General features: G+C 38.9%; 1 protein-coding gene across 2 annotated transcripts in view; it reads right to left on the reverse strand.

The window, feature by feature from the left end:
• The window catches only part of ASB5 (ankyrin repeat and SOCS box containing 5), a 50,542-nt gene extending 23,860 nt beyond the window's left edge, over positions 1-26,682 (reverse strand). The window contains exon 1 of one of the 2 annotated variants that reach the window (XM_002928157.4): positions 26,383-26,682. In XM_002928157.4, the coding sequence (XP_002928203.1) occupies positions 26,383-26,578 (196 nt within the window). In that variant the 5' untranslated portion in view covers positions 26,579-26,682. Of the gene's footprint in view, positions 1-1,576; positions 1,629-26,382 lie in introns of those variants that run through there. The other variant, XM_019808948.2, reaches the window with a different exon arrangement.
• Between the last annotated feature and the right edge of the window lie 594 nt (positions 26,683-27,276).

A 27,276-nucleotide genomic window follows, 5' to 3' on the forward strand; every position in this document is an offset into this window, starting at 1 on the left:
CTAGATATCTGTGATTGTATAAATATGAACACACTACGAAATCTCTGGATATATAGAAGAATCTAGCATCTTTCCTTGTGTCAATGCAAAAGCAGATTGGATACGCGGCAGGATATCACTGGGCCCTGTGAGGAGGCACAAGTTTTAAAGCAAACCAGTATCAGTAAAACACTCCAGGAAACAATTAAAATTATATTACATAGGAGGTAATGGACTCTGAAATATTACGTCTCAGAAAAAGCATCTGAAATAGACGGTAGATTAGAGATGACAGACTATTACTACCTACAAAGGCTAAAATAAGATTTTACACCTTTTAGGCAGGATATGGGAAATGAAACAGGGCCATTCTATTCCCATTTTAACCAACACTAATGTGTCTGAAAACTCGGGGACCTAAGTTTGGGCTGGTTGCCAATCCTCAGTGAGAAAGTGCTGTGAAGGCTGGAGAAGTTTCAAAGAAGGACACTGGACACCATCAAAGGGCTAAAGGTGCTTCTTAATACTTGAGGAATTTCAAAATGGAAAGTTGACATCGAAGAGGGATTATGATAGAAAGAAATCTATGTAATCATGCAAAGCACTGTTAAGGGGTGAGAAAACATTTTCAAGAAATTCTGAAAAACTAGACAGTTGGATCCACTTCTGACAGTTTTAAAATGACATGTAGGACACAAACGTACACTTTTTTTTTTTTTTTTGGTTTATACAACCAATCACAAACTTCAGGAGCTCATTGCTTCCAAAAGGCAGTGTTGACCTACCACCTGAATCTTCAGAAACAGATCAAGATGGAGAGACCGCAGCTCGGATCTGGGTTGGCAGTGTCCCCCACGTATGACAATGAACTATTCTAAACATGTACACTATCTATCCACCACCCAGCGCAACAGCTACCAAGTCACAACTCGCCTTGTTTCATCTTCAACCCAGTCACAGCCCTCCCTACCCAACTCCTGGGATTATTTTGAAGCAAACCTCATTATAGCATCTGATCCCTACGTATTTCTGTATCTACCTCTAAAAAGATGAGGACTCTTTGCAAGCATAACTATCGCATCATAATCACACAAGAACAGTAATTCCATATATCAAACACACGTTGATAATTTTCATTTTCTGAAGAGCAACCCAGTTCATAAACTGTCTTCTAGAATAACACCTACATTGATCATGTTTAGATTCTTTATCTTAGGGCAAAATTCTGTGATCCCTCCATTTTCTAAATTTTTTTTTTAATGTAAGATTCCCATTCCTTTTTTTTTTTAAGATTTTATTATTTATTTATTTATTTGACAGAGATAGAGACAGTCAGCGAGAGAGGGAACACAAGCAGGGGGAGTGGGAGAGGAAGAAGCAGGCTCATAGCAGAGGAGCCTGATGTGGGGCTCGATCCCATAAGGCCGGGATCACGCCCTGAGCCGAAGGCAGACGCTTAACCGCTGTGCCACCCAGGCGCCCCAAGATTCCCATTCTTAAAAAAAAAAATGTGTCTTTTCTCTAAAGTACCAATGACTAAGTGCAAGATACAAACGTCACCTTAAATCATAGCAAGATATGCTAGATTCCCTTGTACCTGCTAGTGCCAAATTTCCACCCTTGCACAGTCGCATCTGGAATGGGCCATTGTTCAGTTCTGGGAGGCAGCCTTGCTGTGGGTGTCTCTACCAGGCCACGCACACATGGAGCTCATAACCGTCATCCATAGGCCCCACTCTTTTTGCTCCATTTTATTTTTTATTCTATTTTATGTAAACATGGGTACCTAAATCTGTTGGCCTAGGGGATGGGAAATGAGGGCAGATGAGGTCTGAGGGCAGGCCTGACCTTGGGGAAAAGCGGGGTGATTGTTATCTAACAGTGAACCTTTTCCAAGGGTAACTCACTTCTCCTCTAAAGGTTGCTGGGAAACCTACAGTGACATCTTGTGGTCCGTGACAGCTCCTCTCTTAGTTGAAACTGAGTGGTTAGGAAAGGCCACGGGGGTCTGAAAAATCACAATGAGAGAATATATGGTCAGGATCCTCACAAAACCACATGTATCACAGCAATGCCTAGCCACAGTGAAGGACAATTTATGAGCCGGTGTGGGCAAGGCTTTGAGAATAAATGTTAGGTAAGGAGGCAGTTTCAATGTCACCAACTTGTTTTGGGATGGTTTTTTAAAAAGTAGAAGCATAATATAAAATCCAGTTAAATGTAGTTTGAAGTAACAAAATTATATGCTTTCATAAAGTGTAGTTTTTATGATAGATCTTGAAACAGAATGATAAGGGGTTCTGTCGAAGAAAATGTATCTGTCCCCAATGTCCAGGACACTACACAATGCAGAGTGAGTCTCTGTTAGCTGTCACATAAAGGTGATTTCTAGCATACTCATATTGAAAGTTAAAGTCTTCTCAAAATATTTGAAATACCTTTTTCAACATTATAATATAAAAGATGTCTCTGAATTTGGGATATTTCTTTACTACACCGAAAGATGCAAATGATTTTTTTCAGAAAGACATAAAAACCCCCATATGTAGAAAGAAAATAATAAAAAACAATTTAAATTCAAAATCCCTAAGTTCTTAAGCCATGAGAGACTAGCATAAATGCTAACGACTAAAGTATGTTAATTTCTAGTTGTGTAATGAACAAGTAAGGTGAGGAAATGTCATTTATTCATGCATTTATTCACCCATTCACTCAGTATTTCTCAAATGTCTATTGGGTGCTATGTCCTGGGTACACAGAGATGAAAAGACAGTTGCTGTCCACTTGAACCTTACACTCTAGACAGGCATTTCAGAATTGGGGTGAACCTTCATCACTGTCTAAGAAACGTCTGTACGTCTGGGAATCAAGAGCTTCTAGAGTCATGACAAACTTGGAAATTCCCATAGCTAGGTTGCAGTGATGCTCCTTAACTGCTAGAAGTGTCCACAAAATATCGGATTTCTGTATAATTTTCACTGAAGTTTCATGAACTGTAAGTAGCAATTCTCAATAAAGAAGACATGATGGTATCTAGACAGTGTATTTCCATTACTAAGATTTTTATGAAGCCCAAAACAGTTTTGTGAAAAAGTGGGCAAAAACTTTTTCTTTTTTTTTTTTTTTTTGCTGTTGCTGTTATTCTTAACATGGTATCTTGTAAAGCATTTGGCTAGCGTGCAAATTGTGAAATGAATGGAGAGATATCACAATGCCATTATGAAAGGAAAAAATAAACAAGGAAAATCTAACCAAAGATATCAATTCTGGTTTTGAAAACAGAACTCAACACTTCTCCAGGCTTCTGCTAAACATATTTTTAGAAGAAAGTATATACTGCATTAAAAAAAAAATACCAATGTTATGTTTTAGCCACACTACATAGAACGAAAAGATTTAAAACTCTCAATGATGTAACTACATGGCATCAGCAATGTACCTACACTTGATTTAACAAATCTCAGGAGATCGCTTTCTTTTTTTAAAAACTTTTATTTATTTATTTTTTTAGAGAGAGTGAGCAAGTGCATGGACGGGGCGGGGGAGGAGGAGCAGAGGGAGACAGAGAATTTTAAGCAGACTCTACACTGAGCGTGGAGTCCGACCCAGGGCTTGATCTAATGACCCTGAGATCATGACCTGAGCCAAAACCAAGAGTAAGACACTTAACCAGCTTAGCTACCCAGGTGCCCCTGGTGATCCACATTCTAACAGAGCTATTCATTCCAACACTTAGGAGCCTTAACACTGCCCCCAAACTACCAAAGCTGGGTCCATATCCCAGGCCAGGCAAATACTAAATTTGTTACCTTGAGAAAGTTACTTCATTTCTTTGTGCCTCGATTTCCTTATCTGGAAAATGGGATAATAATCCTACCTCACAATATTTCTGTACAAATTAAATAAATTAATAGATAAATCAGAACTATGCCTGGTATACAGTCAGCCCTCAATTAATGTTAGTTTTTATGACATTATTCTTGCTGGTGTATAATGTAGATATAAATACATCATTCATGCTTTCTTCATCAAATCTTGTCTTTTTATTTAGTAGTAAAGTTAAAAAGCAAATTAAAAACACACAGCACTTAAGAACTTTCAGTTACTGGTAAGCCCCACAAATATTCCTGGTTCATTAGTTGCTCAGTGACTGTGGCCTATTTGAATAGTTCTTGGTCTACTAGATATAACTTTGCTACTTTGTAAGCAAAATGAAACAAAACAAACAACCAAACAAAAATAGCTCACAAAAATTAAGCAATGAAAAACACAGACTAGAACAGCTACGGACCCAAAAATATGTCATAGGTGAGTCCACTGGTTGCAAAGAAAGAAATGCTGGTTGATATACAACAGACCAGCCATTTTCATGTAAAAACAACAACAACAAAAAATAGAAAAAACTTAAAATATTAGAAATGAGAAAATTTTAAAAAGGAAAGGGGAGAAGCCCAAATTTTGAAGTAATGGGAAGCAGCAATATTCTGGAAGCACAGCAGTCTCTCAGATATCCTTATCAACAGTCCCTAGGTTCTGGAAGGCTTTTGCTAGTGGTGATGAAGCCAGATGATTTGGACAATTCCCAAGCATAGGTTTGTTGAGTTGAATTTTACTTCAGTGTTTTCCTAGGTAAATGTCAGCTTAACCGGCAAAGAACTGATAACAATTCCTAAATGTGCAATAATGTACTTTAATGTACTATTCTGAAAATCCCTTCATAAAGTTAATGGCCATTACCCCAGGGCTCTCAAATGTTGACATGGAAGTGTGCATAAGCCAATCCATTACTTCACCACGCCAGTTTTCTTCCCAAATTTCCTTTGATTGTAACCATGTTCATTCATTTCCAATTCTTGATCAAAGGTCTAGACCAAGCTGCTGTATATTCCTGTACTGTAATACATACTAACAGTTCTCCCTACATCCATTCTGGCCATTGTCCAATCTATTCTCTATTGATTAAGTGACACGTCTGGGATTTGCCTCAAAATAATCCCAAGGTAACCCTTGCAGGTTTGATTGTGTGCTTCTGCAAAAGCCAGCTTATATCTCATAACAGAGTGTTATCTTTCCGTTCAGTTGATGGGCCAGGATGTTATTTAAAGTAGGAAACCTTATCATAAGAGGTTTCTCAGAAACCTGATTCTTCATGCTAGATTTGGTTTGCTGATATTTTATTTAAGATTTTTGCAGCTGTGTTCATGAGTGAGGTTGGCTTCCTGTAATTTGCCTGTCTTGTCATGACTTTTTAGAGTTTGGGTCATGTATCAGTGAAACTTTGATCACTGTGAGTGTTATAGAATGAGGAATTTATCATACCAAATAGACCCCCTACAATTGCAGGTTAAGGAATCTCTCTCTGCGAGTCTGCTGTCTTTATAGACGTGCTGGGCGTGGGCTGTCTGGCTGACGGTTGGCAACAGAGCTGAGTGCGATGTCAGGGAGAGCAAAGACTTCTGGAAGCTCTGAGGAAAAACGGAAACAGTCACCTTCAACCTCAGCGATGTGGGTGACCCGAGGAGAAGCTGGAGCCCTTGACCACAGACTGCACACACACCTGGCCTGGGATCCGAGACATCAAAGCAGGCAGTCTGGAGGGAGCGGAATGTGCTTTGGATTTGGTGCCCCAGGTGACCAGTGACGTGTGTAAGCCACCAGCAGTGCCTACCCCAACCTTGAGAGCGTAAAACCCCGTAGCTCCTTTATCTGCGACCCGAATGTTATACAAAGTTCTCCTCTGGCCGGCCAGTCCCAACCCAGAAAAACACTAGGAAGGGAATTCTGGGACGCGTTTCTGCTATTAACTGAGTTGATGCGGTACAAAGCCTCTACAGGGAACGGCTACCAACTCCATGAAATGAGTTGGGGACGAGTCCCTTGCTTTCTCTGCTGTCACGGTTCACCTGTTAGAAATATTTCTATCTTACAATGCTTGGTAGAGGCCCTGGTAAAATCATCAGCTCTTGGATTTTTTTTTTTTTGAGGAAGTTTTTAAACTTGTGATATATCTCTATTAGTGATTTTAGGATGAGTTAAGTTCCTCATTTCTTCAAAAACAGCTTTGACAAGTTGTGTTTTTTAGGAAATTCCCTATTTCATCCAAATATTCCCGATCATTGACATTACGTTGTTAAATAAAACCACTTATTGTAAAAATATCAATGACATCTGCTTTACAATCTCTTTTGAATTCCAGCTATTGTTTATTTACACCTTGTTTTGACATAGGTATACTAATCTCATTAGTCAGTCTCTCAACAGATCACCCTTTAGCTTTGTTTATAATTTGTTTCTAATAAGTTACTTTATTAATTTCTGCTTGTGGCTCTAATATTTTCTTACTTCTATGTGTGAAAGTTGACTGCGTTGTTCTTTCTATAATTTTGATCTCTACACCCCTGAGTTCCTTAAAGACATTTTCTCAATTTCCAAACACAGGAGTTTTCATTGAATTACATTTTGTTCATGATTTCTACATTGATTTTACTGAGGGTCGCAGATATGTTCCATATCGGAGGCGGTGAATGATGGTTTGTGGGCCCAATCTGGCCTACCATCGGTTTTGGTAAATAAAGTTTTATTGGAATAGAGCCAAACCTGTTCATTTACACATCATCTGCTTTTACACTATAACTGCAGCGGTGAGAGCATATGGCATACGAAGACTAGAATATTTGTTCTCTGAACCTTTACAGAAAAAGTTTGCCACCCTATGGACTATATAATACTAATCATTTGAACTTTACTGAGACATGTTTTATGGCCCTGTGTATACTCAAGTTTTGAACTCAGTTGAACTCAAATGTTCAAAATGTACATGAAGCAATGAGAACAGAGAGTTCCATATCCGGATTAGATCTACATTTTCAGTTTCTTCTGGATGTTTGCACAGTCATCAATGTTTGTCTGCTCAATCTATCAATAAGTAAGAGAATTCTGTTAAAATTTTCTTTCTCTTTTTGGTTAAGTCAGTATTTCAAGTTTACATTTTAAAGCAATTTTATTGGGTGAATACACAGAATCGTTATAGCTTCTAAGTAAATTCATCTTTTATCATCATATAGTAGCATCTAGTCACGTTTTTTTTGCCTTCAAGTCTTAGCTCATATTAATATGGTGACACATTTTCAGGGAGTATTTCTATTGTGCCTATCTTTCTTGATCCTTTGATTTTCAACTTTTCTGAATCCTTATGTTTTAGATGGATCATTTAAAAAAATATATTGCTGGGTATTGCCCAAAAAATCTGAAAATTGTTATCTTTAACCTAGAGAACTCAATTTTTTTATTTAAAATTATTTAAATTACTGATATATTTAGCTACTGGTATGATATTTAGATTGATTTTTCCCATATTAGTTTTGTACTTTGTATTTTCCCCACCGTTTCTATGTTCTCTTTCTTTAGTTCTTTTGGTTTGATTAATTTGATAATTCCATTTTCCCCTATTCCTCTCTGAAAGTATCGTATCTTTTTAACTCTGTGCCTAATATTTTATTCAGACTCAAACACTAAAGAGAGCGAGGGTGCCTGGGTGGCTCAGTTGGTTAAGTGTCTGCCTTTGGCTTAGGTCATGATCCCAGGGTACTGGGATCGAGTCCCGCATTGGTCTGCCTGCTCAGTGGGGAGTCTGCTTCTCCCACTACCCCTCCCCCTGCTCAAGTGCTAGTGCACTTTCTCTCTCTTACAAAAATAAATAAACAAAAAATTTTCAAACACTAAAGAGAGCTAGAATAAAATTATACCCAAAATCTTGTCTGCAGAAGTGACATCTTTCACGTATAAGTTTGGAGTGGCACATGTCCCACATGCCAAAGCACAAATTCATTGTTACATGGGGCATCACATGTAAACCACATTGACATCGTAGCTACTTAAATCTATAGCACAAAATACAAAAATTGCTACTTATTACCTGCCAATTATGACTCTGAATTACTATATGGATTTAAATCTCTTGGGACACAAGACCTCACATCCAATGCAGAGAAAAAAATCATTCTCTACAAATGGCCAGTTCTGCCACATCTCCATCTTACCTTGCTACCACGTGAAAATAGCCAAACTGAATAGTCACTTCAGTTAAAATGACCCATTCCTCCACTTCAGCCACCACGCTCTTTATAATTTGTGCTCTGAATTTGGCTTTTCAAGAGTTTCCAGATTACCTTAATCTTTCCTCAGTTAAAAAAAAAAAAAAATCCTTCCTCAGTTCATTACCAGGAAGTGAAGTGCATATTACAGAAACTTTGCAAACATAATAAAACACAGAAAAATCCCAAAGTTGACCTTGGTGTAAAATTAATAATGGTTATTTAAACCTTTTACAGACACTTTAAAGACAATTGGTGGGCTAGGGTATAACAGGAGAAAGGAAAAATGATATTGTTAAGTCAGATTTTTCTGAGACAAGATTTTTAAAAGCTGAAAAAGAAACTTGTGAAAAAGAAGAACTTTCCAGACCATCTACCATGAATGTGCATTCCAGAGAGATCAAAGAGTTTAAATCAGTATCATAGTACCAGACACAACCACAGAATGCAGGTGTAGGCACCCCATGCCATAGCATATCACTGATGAAGTGAGTAGAAAGAGTGGACTGTCTTCCAGATAATTAGGCTAAAATATGAACTACACCATTGATAGTATTAGGAATGCTAAAAAGAAAAAAATGCATTTGCAGAAGTTAAGTGTTCCTTCAGTTAATAGAATTTCCAGATGTCCACCCAGTTGAAAGTGCTGGAGTTATTAAAAACACACAAAACTCAGCTAACATAACAGGAATAATAAGGAACTTCCTTAAAAATGATAAAAGTTATCTACAAAACCAAAGAAACAAAAACCTTCAGAAAACATACTTAATGGCAAAATGTTGAAAGCTTTCCTCCAAATTGAAAAATAAAAAAAGGACACTCATTATCACCACTCCATTGAACATTGTACTGAAGATGTTAATCCACAGAGTAACTGAGGAAGAAGAAATAAATAATGGTATAACAATTGGAAAGGAAGAAACAAAACTGGCATTATTCACAGATAATATGATTTCTACCTAAAAAAAACCCCATAGTACCTACAGATTCTTATTAGAATTAATAAGAGTTTGGCAAGTTTGCTGGGTATAAAATTAATATATGAAAATTGTCTTCCTCTATGCCTACAACATAGAGATAGGAAATGAAACAATTTAACCAGATACTTTTTACAATAGCATAAAACAATTTAATACCTAGGAATGAATTCAACAAAAATATGTAAGACCTCCTCAGGGGATAATACTAAAACCTTACTGAGAAACATTAAAGAAAACCTATATAAATGAGGAAATATATCATATTTATTCATTGGAAGGCAAGTACTGCAAAGATGTGAATTACCCCTTTAATAAATGATTGATAGGTTAAATGAATTACAACAAAAAACCCAACAGGTGTTTTGTGAACGATAGAAGTTGCCTCTAAAATATGGAATTTCAAATTACCAAGCACAGCCAAAGCCACTGAGAAAGTAGAACAAAGTGGGAGGGCTTGTTCTACCAAGTATCAAGATATTAGAATGCTGTTGAAACCAGCGTAGTGTGGTTTAGGTCTGGAGAGACGTACCCAGTAAGAAAGCCCATAAAGAGACCTTTGTATGAACAGACACTAAACTTATGTGGAGGGGGTGCCGCAGTTACTATGGTTTATAGAGAGCATGTCTGAATTTCCACTAAATGGGGTGAATATAATTGGCTACCCACTTAGAAAAAAATGGGCTTACACCATTCAAAAACTCAATTGCAAGTGGATAATTTGAAAGGAAAGCGTTAAGAAGAGAATACAAAAAAACACTTTGATTATCTTGAAGTACAGCAAGAATTTTAAAAATAAATGACACAAAAAGTATTAACCAAAATAGAATTTATAAATCTGACTATTTTTTATAAAGATTTATTTATTTATTTATTTGGAGAGAGAGAGCAAGCAAGCACATGCATGGGGGGGAAGGGACAGAGGAAGAAGGAGAGTCTCAATTAGACTGAACCCTGAGCATGGAGCCATATGCGAGGCTCAATGCCACAACCCCAGCCAAAAGTAGGAGTCCAGCGCTTAACCAACTGCACCCACAGGCACCCCTAAATTTGACTATTTTTAAATAAAGAGCATCTGTTCACCAAAGAAAAACCATGAAAAGTGAAAAGCCAAGCTACAAAACATATTTGTAAGTAGTGTTTTTAAGATTTTTTTTCATTTTCCATGTAATTGTTAGACCATATAAATAACTTCTAGAATCAATGAAAAACAAGGCAGAAGACCCAGTAGAATAGATTGCAAAGTATTTGGAAGGCATATCGCAAAAAATGGAAGTACAGATGGCCAATAAACATTAAAATGGCATTAATAGGGAAATGAAAATTAAACCATAAGGTAGCCCTACATGCCCACCAGATTGGGAAAAATTAAGAATACTGACAACACCACATATTAGCAATAATGGGAAGCACCACGAATTCCCGTACACTGTGGATCTCACTATAGATAAAATCATGTTGGAAAATAGTGTAACAGCAACTAAAAAGCCAAAGATACACATGTGGTGTTACCTGGCATTTCCACTCCTGCAGCTAGACAAACTTATTTGTACTAGATATTTCTATCAATGTGATTCATAATTACCCCAAATTTGGAATTTACAGCACCGAAAAAGAATGAACTCTAGGTACACGTAGATAAATCTTTCTATCATGTTGGTCAGTGAAAAAAGTAAATCATGAAAGAATATTGAGAGAATGAGTCAAATGATAGAAAATTTAAAAGCAGGCTACACCAGACCGTTACCTGCTTGAGGCACAGTCAGGGGAGCGAAACCCATAAAGGCAAGAAAGTGCTTACTGCTTACTCTCTCTCTGGAGAAAGGAGAGGATGTTGTGGATGGAAAGGGAAGCACGGGGGAGAGGAAGAGAGAGCACATGGCAGAGCACTACTCTAGCATGTTTGCGGAGGAAAGTTGCCAACCATGAGCCTCCAGTGACCTTGGGTGACCCCTGAAGTGAATACGTGAAAATGCATCTGCAGGACCACAGGGGCTGTCCTAAAATCATTGTCATTATCAGTTATGTGGTGACTCGCACCAGTTCTGAGCAGTGCAGCTGAGTTACATTTTCCATGTTCCGGCCTAGGGCAGGTGAGGTCACGGGTGTGATAAATTCACAAAAAGGAACTCAGGTTCTCTGTGCTAAAGGCTTCTCTGGTCAAAAATGATCCACCAATAGTCAAAATAACATGAAAGAATCATGGTGCTTCAGAGCTAAGCGTGGACTTAGATGCCATCTACTTCAGTGATTTACGAATGGTTTCAAAGCCCTGGGAGTTCAACAGAGCTGCCCTGGCGCGTGCCGGCAAAGCATGGGGCTCTGCCTTCAAACAGTGCAGCTGCCACTCTATCTGCTTCACAAATTGAGCTTCCAGATCATTAAAAAAAAAAAAAAAAAAGTCAACAGCATAAAAAAAAAATTCAAAACCCACTGATCTTGTCTAACTTTTTCATTTTGCAGATAAAGAAACTGAAGTGGAGAAAGGGTAGGCAGTGTCCCCAGAGTCATCCAGAGTGTCACTGCAAAGCAAGACTGGAGCCAAGATTGTCTGCTCCCTACCTGTTCTCTTTCCAATGTACCGTATTGCTACTTAACACCACAGGCAGACAAATCTAAACCAGTGAACATAAAATAAGGAAGGCAAGGGGCACCCAGGTGGCTCAGTCAGTTGGGCATCCAACTCTTAATTTCAGCTCGGGTCGTGGTCTTGGGGTCATGAGGTCGAGCCCCACATGGGGCTCCACGCTCAGCTCAGAGTCTGCTTGAGATTCTCTCTCCCTCTTCCCCTCCCACCTCTCACGTGTGCTCTCTCTCTAAATAAATAAAATCTTTAAAAAAAAATAAAGAAGGCAAAAAACAGATCTAACAACCTATAGCACCTACATCATAACTTTTTTGTAAGGATGAAATGAGTTTATGATCATACAAATTTAGAACAGTCCCTGGCACGTAGCTAAGAACCAGGTTGGTGTTTGCTATCATATTCTCATAAAATGACACTTTTGTCCTCCTTCCTTCTCTTTACCCACTTGGTTACAACGTTCTATCTCTACCAGCTGCCAGCATGAAATTTAAACAAGGTCCACAAATTCATACAAGGAATGAAATCAGCACCCTGGGTTCTCTGGTCTGAGCGCAACAGCTGCCAGGAAGAAAATTTGATATGCACCCCGGACAAGGACTTAATATAAGAACAATTTTACACATGCCCCTCTCCTCCCCATAGTTCTAGCCACAAATAGTTTTATCACCATGAACCATGTGCTCATGGAAGGCTGAGGTGCTGGCAACAGCTACGGCGTTTTCTGTTGATACTGAACAGAGAGGTGTACAGACATTTGTCTCTGCTGCGTTGAATGTACTTGCAAAAAAGGGTCTTAAAGCACAAAGCAGAGAAAGTCAGGAGTCCCAGGTGTGCTGGCCTCAACTGCAGCTTGCATGCCACAGTGGCATCACATACACTTTGGCGGGCGTCTCCAGGGTCCTAGGGTCAGTCTGTCCTTGCATAACTGTCCCCAAATAGGTCCTACCCCACGCTGTGGGGGCTCCTGCTCTCTCTTGCCTTTGTGTTACCTTAACTACAGAGGATTCCAGACATGGACACAAACCAATCCTCCCACTGTAATCCTTTCACTGCCCATGTATGAAGAAGCCAGTTGTGTGCACAGGAAAAGCAAGACTTTTTCCTAAAGGTTTTATTTATTTATTTGAGAGAGAGAGAGAGCCATACAAAGGGAGAGTGTGAGAAGAAGCAGACACCCCCCTGAGCAGAGAGCCCGATGCAGGGCTCGATCCCAAGATGTTGAGATCATGACCTGAGCCAAAGGCAGACGTCTAACCGATGGAACTACCCAGGCACCCTGGCAAAAGCAAGATTTAAAAAAATATATATTTTTATCATTCCTACCACTTTGCTATCTAAAACAGATTCTAAAGAATTGGGGGCACAGTCTTGAAGAGTGAAGAGCTGAAGTCCAGAGGTATTGTTTACAACAGGTATTGATTTTAAGTTTTCTATTGGCCAAACCCCTTCTTTTAACATCTTCTAGCACTTGACCATTTCCTGACTTGCTTTAGAGGAAAAAAGAGAGCAATCTCCTCTCAGTTATAGTTCTCATATATGGCGTTTGTGGTGTTTTCTGTGTGCCATATACATGTTGAAGGGCCGTAATGATCATTCAGCTTAAAGTGAACAAAGAATGAACATTTAGTAATATTTGAAGGTTGGCTCAGAACGTCTAACATTTTAAGAATAAAAATGCATTCACTTAAAGTGAGAAATCCAAGGGTTAACAAGTAGCATCCTTCACAAAAGGCAAGCAATCTTTAAGTTTATATGAGCTCAGTAAGATACCTGAATACATTAATAGCCATTAACTAATTCCAGTCAAAAAGACACAGGTAATGGGTTTGTTTTATTTGAGGTGGAGGGCTCATACCAATCCATGAGGTTAAAAGGAATCAGGGAAAAGGGACAAAAAGTCTGATTAAGAAGGAGGAGTGGAGGGCATTATTATAGATTTAACTTCTGGACAGTGTTGATTTTATGTCTTCATTTTCTTTGAGAATTAACTCCCTGAGTCTCTCCATGAGCGTTTACTCAGTGTGTGAACATTTACACCACTGCGCAAGGCATGAGGAGAACAGGCAAAGCACTGCATTGAAAATGGTAACAAAATCCATGGACTTCAGTTTGAATCTCCTTCCTTTTCCTTTCCCTTTTCCCTTCTTCCTTTGTTCCTTCCTTCTTTGATTATTTGGTAAGTACCTGCCATGTCCTAGGCACTTTTCTAAGTTCTGAGGATGACGCAAATCCCTGTGTTCATGAAGCTCACAGTCTGGTAAGGATCCGACCTTGTGGTATAATCAGTGTTGAATTTGTTTAGGATATCACGTGCAGGGGGGCTGGGACACCAGCCCAAAAAGTGCTAAGTGATTCTGTGTCTGGCTGGAATTATTATGAAGACCCTGATAGAAGGACTGCAACTCAAAAAAGAGCTGGCTCTGGAAAAAGAATACTGCTCGCTTCATAATATAAACTAAAAAACAAAGTCCCACAAATGGGCAGGATGAGTGATGTCAGAAACAATGTCAAAATACCAGGACACCTGTTTTGACTTTCCTCTAAGATCAATAACCTTGAGCAAATTCCTCTGAATTTTAAACCACTCCTTTTTTGTAAAAGAAGCATTAAAGGGTCCCTGGGTGGCTCAGTCGGCTAAGTGTCTGCCTTCGGCTCAGGTCATGAACCAGGGTCCTGGGATCATGTCCCACATCGGGCTCCCTGCTCAGTGAGGAGTCTGCTTCTCCCTTTCCATCTGCCTCTCCCTCAGCTCATGCTGTCTCTCGCTCTCTCACTCTCAAATTAAAAAAAAAAAAAAAAAGAAAAAAAAAAGCATTAATACCATGACTTTGTAGAGGACAATTATGAGGATGAAAAGGGATAGAATGTATGGAAAACTGTGAAATACAAAAAAATATAACATATTGCCATCAGAAAGTGTGAGGTAGGTCATTTAGCATCAAAGCTGGGGTTATAAAAGGTCAAGAGACATGCTAAGCACCCTTATTAAGTCCAATTACAGGGAATTTGGAAAACAAGGGATTCACTTTTTTCCTTTTCTCATCTTCTCCTACAATATTAACCACTAATATTTATTAGGAAAACACCTCAATTTAAGAAACTGTAGTATATGAAAAATTTATATTTACAAAATAAACAGATTATTTCCAAAGGAACTCTTTTAAGTGACAAATACATGGGAAGACAAAAATCCAGTAATTTACTAAAAGCTGCTTTGTACACAAATTTTAAGCACAGCTGTGCATGTACTCTGGTATATATGTATTTGATGGGTATTTTACCAAGTTTTAAACATAGCTTTAAAAGCGCTGAGGACGAAGCCATGGGGAAAAACAGCGCTTCTTTCAGAACATTACAATTTTGATATTACAACAGGGAACAGATTCCTCTCATCTCATAAAACAAATGGCCAGTATTGGATCAACTTCATTGCTCCTCACAGACCTACTGCAGATGAGGCTAGACTGAGCTACGTCAGGAAAATGTGGGGGTCCCTGTGTTACTCCCCAGTTAGTGAAGTCGCCATTTTGAGAAAGTGCTTTGTCCATTATCGTATTCCTGTCTCAGACCTTGCAACTAAGGGCCTGAATATTCCTGTGGTTTGGATCATCACTTTGTTCCCCGGTTATAACACACACAGTTTAATGGTTTCCTATTGAAGAGGGAAGGCGAGATCATTATCTGTGATGTATTCTTTTCTGAATAGAGGCATAGCCACCTTCAGATAACCTTTGCGGTGGCCTCATAAAGAAGCAGGTGTTTCGGAAAGCTCCTGGAGCTATATTTTGCAAACCTGTGCACAGAGCCCCAGACCATTTAAAATATTGATAGGCTTTGAGGTTATTCAATGATCCTATGAAATAATCCTGCATCTTTATTTCCAGATAAGATCTGCTTTTTTTTTAAAGGGTTATTTTTCTCCTGTCTCATAAGAAAAAAAAAACTTTTGTAAGATAGGTCCAGTGAAAAATTATGTTTTGCTTGCTTCCTGGAGAGACCAGCTGGTAGAGAGAAGCAGAGAAAATAAAGGAAAAAAGCCAAATCCCTGTCTGAGCTGACTCAGCTCTTCACAGCTCCTGTTGTCATTTCCGGCTTTTGTCTTCCCTTTTCAGCTGCCAGGGATTAAGAGGAAAGAAAATAAAAGGGCAAGAGGGCTTGGCAGAGGCAGCTAATATCCGGTGCTTTGGTATTTTGGAGGTTAAGCAGCTTCAGCTCCTTCTAAGACACTCACCCGGAGCAGTAAACAGAGATAGGCTGCGACAGTCTATGCTAACGTGCCATTACGCTTTCAGGGTAATGCCTTTCCAGAAAAGACCAAGCGTTCCTGCAGTATAGCCTGACCAGGTATTTGACCCAGGAAAACATTCCCATCCAAAGGATTTCTGCCGAGAAGAGTTCCTTTGACAGAGTAAGATGGTAGAAGAAATGTCTGCAAGTAATTTAAAAACAGCCAGCTCTAAACTCGCCTTTCCACCATAGCGTTCCATCTAGGTCCTTGCCACACACCAGCCAACCCTCAGCCTTGCTCTACTGCAATCCTAAGTGATAGCTCAGAAAGACTTAACCTTTCAGAACTTCAGGTACTTATTCTTAAATAAACACATAAATAAAGCCAAGCACTTAAGGTCTGAAACCATCTACCCGAAGCCCTAATGTGATGCTGGGCAGAACACTTAGTCGCTTAGTAAAAATGTCCTAGCATTAGCATGTGCTTACAGCAAGTGCTTAGCCAACACAATGTATTATAATTCCACTACCCTTTTTCATCGATGCTTCTCTGAGCGACTGAATTGTAGGCAGTCTTGCGTTGTTTTTGAAGTCTTGTAAATTGTATAATATACAGAGCTCACTTCTATGGAGTAACTATATTCCAAGACACTGTGACAAATAGCTGAAGTAATTAAAAGTCTATCTCATAGGAAATTTACAATAACCCTCTGAAATAAATATCGGTATCTCCATTTTAATAATGAAGAAACTGAGAGCTGCAGACTTCACAATTTTCCTAAGATCTCACAGCTGGAAGGCACTAGAAACATGGCAGAACAATTTATGTACGGCTAAGTCACTGTTACCTGCAAAGTGATCTGAAACTCGATTTCCCCCTAGTTTCCGGTATTTTATTCGTTCCATAAGTAGTAGCGGAGTTCCTCCCACATCCCAGACACTGTTTTTCTTACACGCCATTGGGAGTTACTGCAAAGTCCCAGCGACTTTTTGCTTAGTAAATTGTAATTGCCCTGCAGTCTTGTTACAATTCAGTATCCACGAATTTGGCAAGAATTGTGTTTGCCTCTTGAGCCTTAATTACAAATTTATATTTTTTTTCTGTTCTAGTTAAATCCTTTGTCTTTCAAACATCTTATTTTTTTTTTAAATAATGAAAATAGCTGTTAAAATGCTGTAGAACCAGGTTTATGGTCATTTGGGTGTGCTACTTAAAACGAACCCTTCAATGATTATAAAAATATCATGGAATCTCACTTTCATAAATAAAATTCTCTTTAGAACCAGTACTACCTCCAGCGGGCCCTAAAGATTGGGCTTATTTAAACAGATTCGCCTTCCACATCCTTGGAGGGTCATGCCAATGAGGGGCACAAGTACTCTTTCAGGACTCAATACTTGCTACATAGGAGATAGTCCCTCCAACCCAAATCACTCTTGTTTTGGTCTTTGTTTGAATGATGGTAAGTAGCCATAAAACTTGGCTGCCAAAGGAGATTTTACTAGATGAACAATTTTGTCATAACCACAGGGAATGGAGAGAACAATGTTCACATTTTCGTTTAGTTTCCTTTCTTTTACTTCTTGGAGAGTCACTATGAAGAAATATTCATTCCTGCCCAGACTCAATAGATCTGTGATTCGATGTGTTTGAGCTCTGAAGAAACTAGCGCTTTTTCCTTTTCCTATTTCCCCATTCTGGATCGTGGCTCGAGAGAGAGAAAGAAGACACAAAGCTTCCAAATTCAGAAATGCATTTGGTGCATCGATTCACGCTGAACAGCACCTACTACTTGCTCTTGATGGGTGATAGGAATCATCGCTTCTCTAGTGAATTAGGTCGTTTGGAACACAGAAGGAGCTCATAAATCCCTCGGTGGTTGATCAAAGATGTGTTCGGTTGTTACGGAGGGCTTCCGTCCCCCGGAGTCACAACTTCTGTGCTCATTATGGACTTCCGCTGTGTTGTGTTGGGACCTCCTTAGGAGAAAGCTTCCTCCAGCACTCTGGCAACAGGCTACCCCACTCCATCAGCTCCCGAGAACTTTGCAGCATTATGAGGGTGAAGGGCAGATTTCAACGGATGGGCCTTAACGTTCATGGTATCACTGTCAGTTTCCATTTAAATCGAACCTCACACTTGATGACTGAGATGAGCCAATGTTTCTATTTAAGAACATGAATGGCATTTCGGTATTACGTTTCAGTTTGTTTGTCCTCCGTCCATAGCTTAAGCCTCTAAGCCTTCTGGAAAGCGTGTGTGTATTTCTGAATGTTTCTATTTTGCTCAGTAGGTAATGGTGGCATGGAAATTTTAGCTGCCCTCATGGAGACAGAATGGACTCGCGCCATTTCGCGTTGTCGCGCACATTCCTGACGGGCCCAGCATGTTTACTGTTGTTCTAATCCCTAGGAAAGAATGTTGAAAGGCTATTCCGTTGTGACTCATTTTATAAGGTGGTTGGGTTCTGTAAAGATGCGTGTAACTTGCATCATGTTTTCAACAAACTGAGAGCGTTTTTGTTTAAACATCATTTTATCCTATGTCTGTTAGCCATTTGTATGTCTTCATTAGAGAAGTCTCTGTTCATATCTTCTGCCCATTTTTTGATTTGTTTATTTGTTTCTTGTGTATTGAGTTTGAGAAGTTCTTTGTAGATCTTGGATACCAGTCTTTTATCTGCAATGTCATTTGCAAATATCTTCTCCCATTCTGTGGGCTGCCTCTTAGTTTTTTTTGACTGTTTCCTTGGCTGTGTTATACGCAAGTAATGAATCATCGAACTTTACATCAAAAACTAGGGGTGTACTGTATGGTGACTAACATAATACAATAAAAAAATTTTTAAAAAATAAACATCATTTTATCCTTTTCTTTAAAGAAAAATTCCTCTGGAAGTCCAACTTCTGAAACCTCACAACGGCAGAGCCGTCTGTTTAGAAAGGGGATGGGGCCCATAGGAATCTTGCCCCTGCACACTGCCCTAGCCTCTCAATCCCATGGGCTTTTCTAGAAAACTCCTAAAGCTACTTAGAGGGCAGATTTTTAAAAACCTGTCCCACGGTAACCAATGGAGAATTATAAGATTGAGAAAAGAAATTATAAGGAAAAAAAATCATTCTTATATATGTTCTCCCCCAATTAATTTCACAGAGTGGACTTGTTTAATCACAGGCCACCTGGAAGTGCTAACAGTTTAACAATTTATGCTACTCTCCTTCCCTGATCTGATACCCTTTGGGCATTTGCCTTCTAAAAACCCAATGGTCTCCTTTGTAGCACTGCTGAGAGAAGGCTGGAAAGAATGAATGATTTGTTCTTCGTGCAGCTGTTAGAGAAGAAATGCCAAAAGGTCTACAGAGTCCGTAAGCAAACTCTCCTTTCTTTCTTTTTTTTAAAAGGGTTTGAGGGTGGTTTCAAAGTAAGAGGCGTTCCAAATACTCCACCTGCTTTCCATGACACGGTTCATCTGTCACTGGGGACGAACTTTCCTCTCTTCTCCCCAGGCTGGAAAATGAGCTGACTGTGCGATACCGCAGGAATCCACAGGACTGCCATCGAGGCAGTCTGAGGATGGGCGCTGCTGAGTCCCCGTCGAGAGGTTCTTTGTCTTCTCTGAGATGGAGCTCGTGAAATGTAATGACATATTATCTCATCCCACCAAAGATTCTGTAAAATACCCCTAGTGGTGATTATTTCCATCGTTAGGTAATGGCTCTTTTTTGTGGAGCCTGAATCTAGTAAAGGCAGCAGAAAGCTCTTAATAGAACTGTTTACTTTTGGATATGTGATTGAGAAGATGTGCATTTATTATTAACCACCCAACTATGCGTCCTTATCTAATATTTATACAACAATCTTTGCCCCCATGAACCAGGCTTGTTTAGTTCCACATTCTAAACTTCCTCTTTGCATTTATATTCACCTTTTTTCATCCCTCCTTGTACATAACGAGGTAACGTTCTGCCTCTGAAATTTTATCTTAAGCCCCACCTTCTTGATGAAGCACCTGATACTCTCAACGGACTTCCTTAGAAAACAGTCATTACAGAACTTAATGTTTTATTTACCACCTTATGAATTTCTGCTTGCTTGCTGTTCGGCTGTTTTATATGTGCAGAGTTTGGCTCCACTTAACCAAGTTTCCTTTGGCTCAAAAGGTGAGTCTTGCGGTACCTGTGATAAATATACAAATCTCTCCATATGTATATCCACGTGTATACAGACATATGTATTCATCTATCTACATGTAGCACATAACACTGAACCCGGAACACAGTAGGGGTCTAAGTACTGAGTGGAATTAAATTGAAAACTGTATCAGTTACGTCAACTAACAAGAAAAAATCTTATTTTAATAATTTATCATCTTCTAAAAGAGATAGTAAATTGGAAAGCAGAAGGTCCAGACCTAGTTTTCACTCTTTAACTGTCCTTATTATATAAAAACTATAGAACTGATTATAACAATGCCTTCTATTAATAGATACAAAATTTGTTTTTAAAAATTTTTTTCCACAATGCCTGCTGTTTTTCAAAAACTTTAGTGGATAAATAATAAGCATACTTTATTCTTTCCTAAAAATACATTCTTTTAACTATAAAACTCTGAGCTTTTAGATAAAAATTTAGGCAGGAGAAATGTGAGTCATAAATAATAATAATAATAAATAACTAATAATAATTGAGGTGAAAAGGAGAATGGGGGAGTGAAAGTGGGGAACTGGGAAGGTTTTGAGAGTTATGAACAAGGATACATGCACGATTACAGGAAAGAATATGTATGTTCCTAGTACAACTTCTATTTAACTGACATGTCCTGGGCAGAACTATTCTTATCCCTATTCTCTCACCGGTATGCTCACAGCAACTTCTCTAGCTTTGTAAAATGGCACTTCCCACGTTTTTAAACTGCTCGGTTATCTATCTGTCTCCCACTAGATGATACACACCTTTAGGAAAGGGACTGTGGTTCGTTTGTGTAGTTTATCCTTAATGCCTAGCACAGGGCCTGTGACACAGAATACACACAAGTCAACACTATAAGTAATAAAGAAGCAAATAATTGAATGATGTAAGGAAGGGAGAGAGACAAAAGGCACGGGAAGACTATTCCCAGGAAAACTGACCCGTTGCAAGCTGTTATCAGTATGCCAAGTTCTTTAATGCCAAATAGCCATTCATTCCTCCAAATATACAGGGAGAGGAAAGATAGTAATACATTAAAAATATGACAGTTTTCCATGAACTTGGAACTTTGTTCCCAGATTCCGTTTTTCGTTCACAGTATTATAATGGTCTCTTCCAAAAAAAGTGCTCTGACATTTCCAAAAACTAGTAGAGCTTGGGCAAAATGAAAATAGCTTAAAAAAATTTTTTTTGTAGCACTTTCGATTATAATGACCTGCCTTTTGTCATAGAAGAACAGTTCTATTGGCTCAAGTTTTTCTTACAGAGAGCTCCACCTAAGCATGGAAAATGTGTCCAAAGCTCTCACATCTTCAAGGTATTTTTATACCTTTATATAATGAATACCATGAAAGAAGTCATCCTACAGACCTGCCTCTTGCAATTTCTCACTGCTGAGATTCTGAGACACATTCTTAACATAACTAACCCCAACACAATCAACACACGGCACCAGAAACTCTATGAACCATGTGGTTCCTTGGGTACAGACAAAATGACTATTACTGCTGCTGATGTGGTTGACATCTGCTGGAAAGCTAAATTCCTGAAGCTGCTTTCAGACCTAAGAGGGGCTTTTTGTGGTGGAAAACCTAGGTATTACAGTATTTAAAATTCTAGCCGCTTTTCCTACCCAGCTTACCCTATTCTCCAAAATGGCCGGCACTTTTGCCATTTGACTTGTGGTGGCATGTTTAGCCTATTTTCAAGTGTCAACAGTACACATGTCAAAAAAAAAAAAAAAAAGGTGCATGCTTAAAGGTAACTCCCAAAACGAAATTTATGAAATCACCAAAACCGATCTTCTCTCAGATGATTACACATGCATTCTGTATTCTATATAAAGTCTCAACTGTGAAAGGAGTGCCTGAAGAGTCTGGATGTCACGAGGTTTGTTTTTCAAACAGCCTCCCAGAGAGACGTTACTTTGATGAATTTTCCACAGTGCAAAATCTGGTCTGTGGCCTTGCTGGCTCAGAAACCTGATCTATCAGCAAAGCCGGAGCAAATTCACACGTCAGAGGTGGACTTACGACTCGAAGAACACAAAACACTACCAAAGAGTGGTATCAAGATGCAAATATATTAATTTACAACAAGAAGCGTCAATGTCAGACGGACTAACACACTCCTGGGGGCAAGCCAGCTCATTCTCTTCCTGGGGACAGAGCCACAGGAAGAGAAAATCATAATCAGAAGGGTACTTGGTGATGAAAAAGCGGAACAAAAGGAAGACAGAAATAAATCAGATGTAAGGCTAGAATACAGATTCTAGTCTTATTGCTTCCTGATTTACCCCAATGTTTCACACTAGGGGCAGGTGACCCCACAGACTCACCAAGCAGCGAAGAGTCCAGCCCCAGCAGCGGTCCTGGGTGGACGCTGCGGGCTCGCCTGCGCCTGCGCAGCTCATCGGTTCCTCTGCAGACCGACATGCTTTTCCTCTAGGTGTGTCCACATCTAGTTCTGGGAGACGGCAGCTCCCCTAAAGTAACATCTGCTCTCTGCTAATGCCATTTAAAGGTATCATCAAATTCATTCCTTTCTTCTTTTCATTTTTTTTAAGATTTGCGAGAGAGAAGGAGAGAGCATGCGCAGTGGGGGAGGGGCAGAGGGAGAAGCAGACTTCCCGCTGAGCAAGGAGCCCCACGCATGCAGGCTCGACCCCAGGATCAGGAGCTGAGCCAAGGGCGGATGCTTAACCAGCCAGGCTCCTCTCTTCTTTTTATATATTTGTATATCATTCTTTCTTTTCTATCCACACCACCACCACCGGGAAAATCTACGTCCTCATCTCCCCACCGCAGGAGCCTGACTTCGTTATCTACTTCAAGCCTGTCCCACTGCCCCGCTCCCAAGATCACTACGATATGTACATATACTTTAAGGTTTTATACATGTCTTTTGCCATTTTCCCACTTTCATTCACACTAAAATCTCTCAGTGAGTCTTGCTGCCTTCAAAGTTGTGTTCGAATTGCTTAACCTGTTATTCAAATTCTTTCATATCTGTGCCCAATTTATTATCATTTTTGTGCTGCATGAAACTTCACTCCAGTCAAATCTACCATTTCTTAATATTCTGTGAGCACTCCTAACCCATGTCTCTGCTCATTCCCGAGGTCAATTCAAGATTCGCCTTCTCAATTAGAATCAACTGCCTTCAAGTGGAAAAAATACATTTGCCTTTTCATATCTCGTTTTTTCAGTGCCTAGATACCAGGGGTGCTCAAAAAACAGGCGCTTAGAACTGGCCCTGTCCACTTGTAGGTAATACTACTGAACTTTCTTCAGAGCCCAAGATAGAATGTGAAAATTATTACTCTTAACAGAAGAGAGTTGCTGCCTCTTGAAGTGTCCTTGGGGGCATTAGTAGTTAATGGCTTCTTTTTGGCTCTTGGAGTGATTTCATAAAATCTATGTACCCCCCACATCTTCATTTGCTGTCTGTACTGTTTGATACTACAGCTGAAAACACCTTTCAGCTCCTGTTAGCCTCACTGTTAGTCTCAAAGTATAGTGCTAGCTTTAAAAATAGACTAGTGCTCTGATATTTTAGAGATTGTAATCAGGACATTTAACAGCAGGAATGAAAAAGGAAGCAGGTACAGAGAAACGTTGTAATAAATTGGTCCCTTCATTGTGATGGTGGAGTTGATAAAAGTCTTCAGTTTAAAAGATGAAGAGGCAGATTTGTAAACTTTATTGGCATCTCAAGGAGATCAAGCAGGAAATAATCTTAAAACTATTTTAGTTGCCATTTAGCTTCCAGCGTCCTTGTGTAATCCTACCTTGGTCTCAAGCCTGACTAGAAAGTACTTGAAGAAAAAAACAAAAACAAAAAACCCTTCCCTGCGTTACTCAAATACAATAAGTTGATTTGCACTAGGATCTAGTAAGACAGAGTTTCTTTTATTTCGTACCACAGTACTATGGCATGGGGAGGACATCCAGAATGTTGTCAACAAGGCCCTCTGTGGTTATGAGAGACATGAAAATACACACATCATCTACTATTTCGTGGGATTTGGCAACTCCACATCAAAAATGTTGGGGAACCATCTGGCTAAGTCTTGAAAGTAGGAATGAGAAGCCTAATTCAAAGTGGAGTGAAGGTGATAATCTTTCCTAGGAAGGAGGAAATTGCTAGATTAAACAAAGATAATTAAGCCTGATTGGTTAATTATAAAAATATAAACAAAATAAAAATAGTTTAATTGTAGTAAATAAAAGGAAGAGCTATGTCAAAATGAAGAATTTAATAATTTCCTAGGCAAAGAAAAATGAACTCTTAAAGGTAGGAGATCAAGAAAGAGTTTGTAAAAAAAAAAAAGAAAAGAAAAGAAAAAGAGTTTGTAAGGTACCTGATTGTCCTCCGAATATTACAATAAAATTGGAGACTAATTATGCTTGCACTGAATAAAAATTATGATAATGTATTCTATTGTTTAGTCTATAGCTTAATACAAGATATGAGAAATAAGAATTTTGTTAAATAGATATAATATTAAAACAACACAATAATTTTTAAAAATCTTATTTCCCAATTTATATTCCTAGGAAAAGTGTTTTTCCATTAGTGAGTACTGATTTCTTTCTTTCCTTTTTGGGACATCCTAGAGTTCTAATATATCTTAACACAAACTCCTGAAACTAAACGGGAGCATGGGAGCCATTTCATATATTCCTGTGTCTTCCAGCGTAAGAACAATGAGATCAGGTTGAACAGAGGACAATTGCTTCCTGTTATTTATAAATATGTACCAAAAGCAGTTTCCATAGCTTTCTCTAAAACACTTGCCACTCCACAAAACATGCAGATTTTTAGCCAGTATTTCATGTTTTTATGTATGGCAATTCTCATAATAGGTAGACAAGAAATTTGACTATGAAGTAATGAGCTATAGGCGGCCTATGAGAGTAAATCTCATCATCTTATGATCATGTGCTCGATTTCAAATTAGATCTAGAAATATGGGGGGATTTTTTTTGTTTTACAATCTAGTTTCCTATGTTTGCTGCTTTTGAAACAAAATAATTCATTTAAGAACATAATGAGTAGCACATTTAAATAGTATTCCCTTTCTGAAGCAGGGCTGTCAGCTGAAGGATTACATATTTCCTCTTTCCTGCAGAACTCCTCTTCTTGTGAGAGTTTCATACTGGCATTTAGATTGACCTCGCTTTGAAAGAGTACATAAATTCCTCACTTTGCATAAGAACACTCTTCCTGGGGGTGGGGGTGGACTTACTATCCACCTTACATACCATAAGAGATTATCTACCTTCATTTAGCTTTTCATGTACCTACAGAGTAACCTAGATTCTAAAATGAATTACTCCACGAACCAAAAAGGTAGAAGAATTGATTTTAAGAAGGCAATTTCTTCATTCTAAATGCTCTTTTAAAAAAAAATCATGTTCTCTGATAGTCTATTTTGAGTCTGAAATGTTAAGTTACTTTAGAGGCATTTGGGCTCTAAAATGTGCATAGTTGCCTGCTGATGTTCAAACCAGCAATTAATCAAAAGGCTGTAAGAAATTAAATGTCACCTTGAAGGTCACCATAACAATTTTTTTTTTACTGTACAGAGCCTCAGTCCAATAGAATGTGAATGGTTTTATACCCTTGAAATTCTATGGTTAAAATGATGGTTTCTCATTTGGTCTCATACTTCGATTTCGTCTAAAAAACATGAACAGATGCACCTGGCTACCCACATAAAATTTGTTAATTGATGTTCCTATCGTCTTATAGTCAACTTTTTACAAGCTGAGCAAAGCAATGACAATTTCATCCAAGAGAACACATGTCATAAATCTCAGTATTTGATATGCCGTCTTTTATTTTATAATCTTGGCCAAACAAAAGTTGCAAAAAAACATATGAAACCTTCAAATCTTCTCTTGTTAATAACAATTGTTTAACCTATGATTAAAGAACCGATTTAAAAATTCATAAAAGTCTGGGTACGTGTTAAAGGACAGTTAAAGTACAATCAGTAATGGAAGCCTCTAAAAGTATAGGCTGGCCAACGCAATGTTTAAAGATTTAAAATATTTTTTAGTAGAAAAATACATTTTTCTCCGTGGGAGGTTTCCACTCATCTATTTTGCAATGACACCTTGATTTTATTAACCCAGACCTTTACACAGCAAGATGATTTTCTTTTTTATGAAGCCATGAAATCAACATATGTTTTCCTAAGGGGACGGTCGGCGCTTATTCCCTTGGAAGCAGCCCGTAGAGAAAACATGCGACGTTTTCTTGGATCGTGGCTGGAGCCATAGTTAAGCGCCACGTGAACACAGCACATTACCGTAAACATACCTTGTCCTTGGGTTACTCCATAAAATTCGGCTGCTATCCTTGCTGCTTCCTTGCGATTGCCTTTCACTATGTAGAAGTGACTGAGGATGGCAAGGCTGATTTTCACAAAAAGCTTGAAACAGAAGAGTGAAAGGATCGTGAAGTAGACATTGGATAACTGTTGAGCAAATGGCCGGCTTTCTTCTAACACCGCCATTGCTGCACCAGCGTGTGCGGGGGCTCTCCGCTCCCAGCCAAGTCTCAAATGTGCCTGGCTCCCGTTCGGGATGCTCCTGAACAGCTGGTCCTGAGGGAGGAAAATGTCAGCTGGTAATGATGCCCCGAGCTCAAAATATTTATACCGTCCATAAAAGCTCTCCGCAAACGGCTATTGGTCTGACGATGTTCCCGGGAAGCAGTTGCAACACGTGCTCGACTCGCCAAGGCACCTGACTTTCCATTCTCAATATAAAATGACACCCCCCGCCTCTCTGCTCCGAATTTCAAAACCCAGACATTGAGATTCATATACGGATGATTTCCTTTCTGGGCATCTAATTATCATGGAACGCTTTGAAGATTGTGTATGGGGTTCCAGTTGTTAATGTCAATAATTTCCACAATATTGGGTAAAATTCAGTCCATCACTTCAAGCCTTTAAAGTGGCGTATTTGTAGACCATGAGCTAAAACATCAAATAGTCCATGACTGGATGATCTTAATGACTAACTCATCAACTAGCCAATTATGTTGCTTTTGCCGTTGTCAGAAAAAAAAATTTTTTTTCTTATAAATGGATAGACTGGAAAGCCACAGAATAATAATTTTAGACTGTTCATTCATCTTGTGAACACTTTTTAGGCACCCACCGACTGTCAGGTATTTTATTGGATGCTGGCGAGACAGAGAAGAATG

This window comes from Ailuropoda melanoleuca, chromosome 18 (genome assembly GCF_002007445.2).
Source record: "Ailuropoda melanoleuca isolate Jingjing chromosome 18, ASM200744v2, whole genome shotgun sequence".
NCBI classification, from domain to species: Eukaryota; Metazoa; Chordata; class Mammalia; order Carnivora; family Ursidae; genus Ailuropoda; species Ailuropoda melanoleuca.